Source organism: Crocodylus siamensis, chromosome 9 (assembly GCF_052110815.1).
Source record: "Crocodylus siamensis isolate JL-2025a chromosome 9, ASM5211081v1, whole genome shotgun sequence".
NCBI lineage: Eukaryota > Metazoa > Chordata > Crocodylia > Crocodylidae > Crocodylus > Crocodylus siamensis.
This window is the reverse complement of record NC_143403.1, coordinates 15,521,307-15,527,306: the sequence shown is the minus strand read 5'-3', so window position 1 is coordinate 15,527,306 and position 6,000 is coordinate 15,521,307. Positions and strand designations below refer to the sequence as shown.

The 6,000-nt window shown below is 34.6% G+C and overlaps 1 protein-coding gene across 1 annotated transcript in view; it reads right to left on the bottom strand.

Annotated features, from left to right (window-relative positions):
• Positions 1-1,883: 1,883 nt before the first annotated feature.
• Positions 1,884-6,000, bottom strand: part of UBA2 (ubiquitin like modifier activating enzyme 2) — a 29,595-nt gene continuing 25,478 nt past the window's right edge. Inside the window, exons 15-17 of the mRNA XM_090062845.1 lie at positions 5,675-5,780; positions 4,879-5,015; positions 1,884-2,974 (exon numbers count right to left, since the gene is read on the bottom strand). Of these exons, the coding sequence (XP_089918971.1) occupies positions 2,790-2,974; positions 4,879-5,015; positions 5,675-5,780 (428 nt within the window). The 3' untranslated portion in view covers positions 1,884-2,789. The remainder of the gene's footprint in view (positions 2,975-4,878; positions 5,016-5,674; positions 5,781-6,000) is intronic.

Here is a 6,000-nt window from a genome sequence, read left to right as displayed (position 1 = left end):
TTATCTGGTCCATAGGGCTTCTGAAAGGGTATAGAAATTTGGTGGCAGGGGAGTGATGGCACTGTTAATTAATGCTCCAATGCCACCAAATTTCCAGACCTCTGGGGAACTCTACAGGCTGGACAGTGTGACCCTGCCTGCAAGCACATGGCTAGATTTGGGTGCTTGGGGTCAAACTGGCATTTTGGATTGCACCCAGACAAATCCTATGGACCAATTCAGCACAGGATCTGACCTGTAAACTGACCCTGTACCATTTATCCAGCTTTCAGGCCAAAAGGTCAAATGCCACTACTCTATACAAACACCAGACGGATGATGAAGGGCAAATTAAGGACACCCATGCTTCTGTCATTCTGAAATCTAGATTTCATTGCTCAGAGAAAAATTGCCTACTGAGTGATTAATTTGAGTATTGCTGAACATAACAAGAAACCCATAGAAATATCTGACATCAAAGGGAACAATACATCTTACACTTTTCTACACAAGCAGCTTCCTTAATAGAAACATTTATTATAATGTATTTGCTTAAAAAATATGGAACAGATGAAGTGGCAGCTGTGGTCCCCTGGCTACACCTGTTGCTAGATTAGTGTGGTATGTCTTGTGTTATGTCAGGGTTGATAGTGTAGTTTTGCTAAGAGGTTAGACTATGGATTTGTATAGGTTGACTTGAATGGGGTAGATCCTGCCTTAGGCAGGGAGTCAGACTTGATAACTTTTTAAGGTCCTCCAGAGAAGTCCTACTTCTCCGATTCTCTATGAAAAACGCATGTAATCAATGACAGGTACAAATCTTTAAAACTTATTACATGTTGCAACACTTAAGCAGAAACACTTTAAGAATCAAGCTTAGAACCAAGCATCTAGATCACTCCTGCAGATTTCTGGAACTGTTTTTAGTCAAGTACTTAAGCTACTTTATCAGCTTGTTTTACATGCTCCACCAAGGTGCTCCATCAGCCTGCCTCAGCACAAGCGGCTCCTATGCCCCTGCAAATTACACTTGGTAGAGTGTACTATATGCACATTATCAAAACTCCTGTTCTGTAATTCCCTACGCATATCAAAAGCTACAGAAACAAACAAGAATATTTACACACGTTCTCTGTCAAAATTTCTTCTCTTAAAATTGATGTTACATTTCAGGCAGCATTAAGAGCCCTTTAGATCAACTCCCACTGGTACGAACATCATCAAAATAATCTAGATTTTAAATTTCATATCTGGAAACACAATTTTCCATCTTCTCACTCATTATAATATGAAAGAATACTAAAATGGAATTGTGGAAAATGTCTTTTTGTCTTATTTGGATACTGGGTTTACGTATGGCCGATTGAGGTGACCTCTAGAGCTGCCAGACCATATGCTCAAACTAGAATTGGAAAAACCAAATAGTGTGATTTCTGGATTATTTCTGGTTAGACCTTTGTTTACAAGTTTTACAGACTACACACCGTAACAGACAGAATTCATCTGTGAATTTTATCTGCTCTTTTGGGCCAACACTGACCAAATTAAAAACAAATAATTTTGGTTCTGTATCCCTGGGATAGATTTTGGAAGCAACTTCAATGATGTTTTAGTAACCCTGAGTTAGGCGTTACATTCTCATGCAAAGCTGAAATGAAAATGTCAGACTTACTGCAACTTTGGGACCTACTGTAGTGAACAAATAATGCTTCCAGAATATTGTTCCCTAAACCCATGCTTTTACCACAAGCATAGTAATTTTTAGTATAATCCCATTAAATGTAAAAAAAATCAAGTATAACAATTTGCAAAACGATAAGTAGGTATAACTACTACAAATTATAATCTGGAAAGGTGATTTAAATGCTGTTATTGAACAGAGCAATAACTCATTGTCCAGGAAGAAACATTAACAAAAGTTTTATTAAAAAAAATCCCCCTTCCACTTAAAAACAAATGATTTTTTTCGTTCCGTATTATGAGATCGTGTTTAAAAAAATGAAAATAGTACAGTAATTTTTGAAGACTATACATTGTAAAATGTTGTAAGTCAGCATAAAACTGGACTGTGCAAGCAGATATAGGAAGTATTTCAGATGTCATTTATTTGGTCCATCAGATGTACAGTATAGTAGTAGTATTTGAGTTTTACAAAACATCAAATATAAATAACCTGAAACTGTAACAATACACAAAATCTGCTTCTTACACTGACATACCAGGCAGTACGAGCTGAAAAACTTGAGTAAATTAACATTGTTTTACAGTAATGTACATAGTGCCAGTTGGTGTTTAAGAACAAAGTTTTAAACATAGCACTTTTGTTTTAAAGAATCTGCTCTCTCACTTTAGCTGAGGGTGTGAAAAATGATTAGATCTAGGCTAAAGATATTTTCCTGCTAGCTAAAAAAAAAAAAAATCTAATATTTATAAAGCTGGGTATCAAATGACGACCCTTTACTAAACCAGAGTAATTTTTTTTTCCTAGATTCATACCTAAAGGTATTTACATAAAAAAAATAACATGCTTGTTTTTCATGACTGTTTAAGCAAATACTTATGTTTAAGTATCCATAAACTAAGTTTCTACTACATTTAATATAACATATTGGAAAACTTCTACGTTTCTATTGAAATGAGTGTTTTACCATCAAGAGGGATGGACACGTGTTCATTAAGTCTGTGGTGCGATTTTTCCCTTGAAACAAAAGGCCATAAAATTAGTCTAGTTCTGAACATTTAACACACCCCAAAGTAATATCTTTGTTGTACTGTGTTATATGGATCTTTATGTCACTGGGTATATGTGCTCAGTCTAGTGCTATGATGTCATCTTGTTCTTCCGTTGGCTCTGTACGCACTCTCTTTGTACTGACATGCTCTTTGTCGTCTAGTTTTCTCTTGCGATTTTTGCCTTCTGTATTATCATCATCAGTATTGCTTGAAGGGCCTTCATCATCAGAATCAACAATCAATACATCATCTTGATCTTGAGCTGGAAAACAATCCAATTGATATATTCTAAAAAATGACTATTTAAAACCCTGTCTTGCTTATTACCGCAAATACAGAAAATGCCTCCAATGCCAAAATTAATGTTTTGGGGTATTGTTGATAAAAAAAAATAAAAAATAATGAAATCGCTATTAAAGTAGACTTTTCATGCATCAATTTTCTTCTAATCAAAAGGAATTAAAAATATTTCAGTATTCCCTCCAAAAACACTTTTTTGTTAGAAAAAGGTTATTTAGAAGTACTTTTGTACATGTGCAAAGTTAGTAGGAAATGTACATTACATGAATGTGTCTTAAGAGCCAGGAATAATTACACACACTTGAGTCAGTCCATCTTCATTTTTACTCTTAGTAAGTTCACTAAAACTTCTGCTAGCAGTTCACTAGAACTTCTACATTCCATAGGAGAAAGAAAAAAAACCAAGGATAAGAAAAGAAGGATAGCTTAAGAAAGCTAAAAGATAACAAAACATAAATAAGGGAAGTACACAATTAAAGGATACAAAGGAGACTTGATTAAACATCTTTCCTTGATGTTTCTTGTGACCTCTTTACCATTCTACCTGAAGCCCTGTGTCCTATTCAAGCAGAGAGAGAAGGAGCCTTTTTGGCAGGCAGAGGAGCACGACTTCTGTCTTGCCTGTGTCACAGGGGTTCCAGGAAATCGAACAGACTTGATTAATCAATTAATGGAGTCTGCTGGAGCAGCTTCAACAGCCTCCTGCATCTTGTCTATCAATGTTCCTGTGCTTAAAAATGGTGGTGGGGGCACTTGAACTAAAGCTCATTGAACAAGCTTTAGTTTAAGTGCTCCCGACCACAATTTCTATGCATGAGGACAAGACCCTGCAGCAATTAGAGCAGCTCCGATCTAATTAAAGCACCACTCCCCACTCTGTCCTCCCCATGTAAAAGTGCCCTAAAAATGTAACAACTGATTAAATTTGAAATGATTCTGACCTAATCTTATTTTAGAAGGCATAGCAAGACATTAAGGTAATGTGAAAATCATCACCACACAATTCTGCACATATTTTGAGTAAAACTTAAGAGTCAAAGGAATGTCCCCAAAAATTAAAAACAAACAAAACATACATAGAATTTCAATCACACAACAAATTTTCAGTTTTACTTATTTCCATATGACAGGACACTTCAAATATTTTAAACTTAGTGAAGTTTAAAGAGTTCTACATCCAACTGAATTATTCTTAGTCTACTGTTATCCCTTTGAATAAGGCCACTGGATTTACGATGAATCCAAGTTTTCTGACTCTCAATTTAAGAAAAGTAGAAAACAACACATATAAAGACATTTAAAAGGCTACCACCTTCATACTGCATACAACAGGACATTTTTAGAAAAAAGTGTTTTTATAAGGGTGCCTCATGTTCAAAGGAATACAGTATTCAGAATACCTTCAAAGACCCTTTAAAACATCAAGAAGGAAACAGTAAAAGTGCTTTTCTGGTCAGCACAATGCTTTTCATTTTGCTTTCCTTGGAGTAAATGAGGGGAAAAAAGGAAGGATATCAATTATTTCATTGCGCATTAATGTTATTGCTTGTTAGTTGAATTACCAGGATCCTTAAGTTCCAAATCTGCAGCACAGGAAGTGTGTAACTTGAAAAAGTCCACAAAAAAGAGTCTTATTTTTACAGCAACTTACTGTATGATGCGAGGGATCTATTATACACCACCTCTACCTGAAAAGTCCTTTTGTCTATTAAACAAAATCAGAGCCTTTTTTAGAAAAAGAGAAACTGACAAACATTTTGGTTCTATATTACATTTTTGATGACAGCCTCAAAGGTTAGTTTTTACTAACAAATCTGTTCCCATAAAAATAAACCATTTTATTCTAACTCATTTACTATTTGTTACCTGTTGATGTTGATGGCTGTGCTCCATCATCACTACCATTGGTGATGTTCTTAGAAGCTGGTTCTGATGGTTTGGGGCCAACTTTTTCAGGAGCATCTCCAACAACCTCAAATTCTACATCATTTTCTAGATCTTCACTGCAGAAAAATCCACATGCTTTTAAACAACCATGTAAGTATGAATACCGGTCTTTGCACAAACACAACACATCTGATTTAACCACTACCAGACCAATATGCAAATATTTTTTAAAAAAATGCTCATAATGAACAGGAAAGAACTGTTCAAGCCCCTCCTAACTGACTTAGGTTTTTTCATATAGTCTGCCTTAGGAAAATACTTAATTGAATGTTTTTCTCCCAGCTTCTTTTTACTTCTATCTTCTACTTTCATCCCAAAAGAAAATTTGACCCAACTTTTTCAAAGTGAATACAATTTGTTTAGCTTTATTTTGATCACAAGTAGTAGAGCAATCAATCACCAATTTCTCATAATAGCTAAGTAATCTTCTATTTGTTGAGAATCCTGAGTACATAATCTTTTGGGTATACAGTGCACTCTCATTTTTTACATTAAAAATTAACTACTTAATCTCACAGTAGGCATCTCAATTATTTCACCCAACTGCAGGTTTAATGGTTTTACCCAACTGTAGGCTTAATGGTTTCCTTCCAAGCTTTCTGTTTCTTAATAGTTAAAATTAACTTGTAGGTTTAAAATTCTATATTTGGGAAATCCCCCTTAAAATTATTCTAAATACATACACAGAAGAAAACAAACACTCCACAATCCTTACCAATGAAGTACGTTGATTAACAGCGTATAGTCCTGGAGGAAGTCATCTGCTTGTAGCCTAGTGCCATTTCGAATTCCAAAATCTGATAACTTCCTGTGGTTATTTGCTAGGAAAATATTGAATTGTTTTACTTGTTTTTATAAAGATTATGTTAAGTACTAGAATTCATAACTATGCTTTACATCTGAATATATGAGAAGTTTAATTTTTCATCCAGAAATTCATTGCAAGGAAAGGGTATTGAAGTATATTTAGCTTACGTTAAAATGTTATTAGAAACTATGCTAATACACTAAACATACTTATTGAATATTAAAATTTTCTAG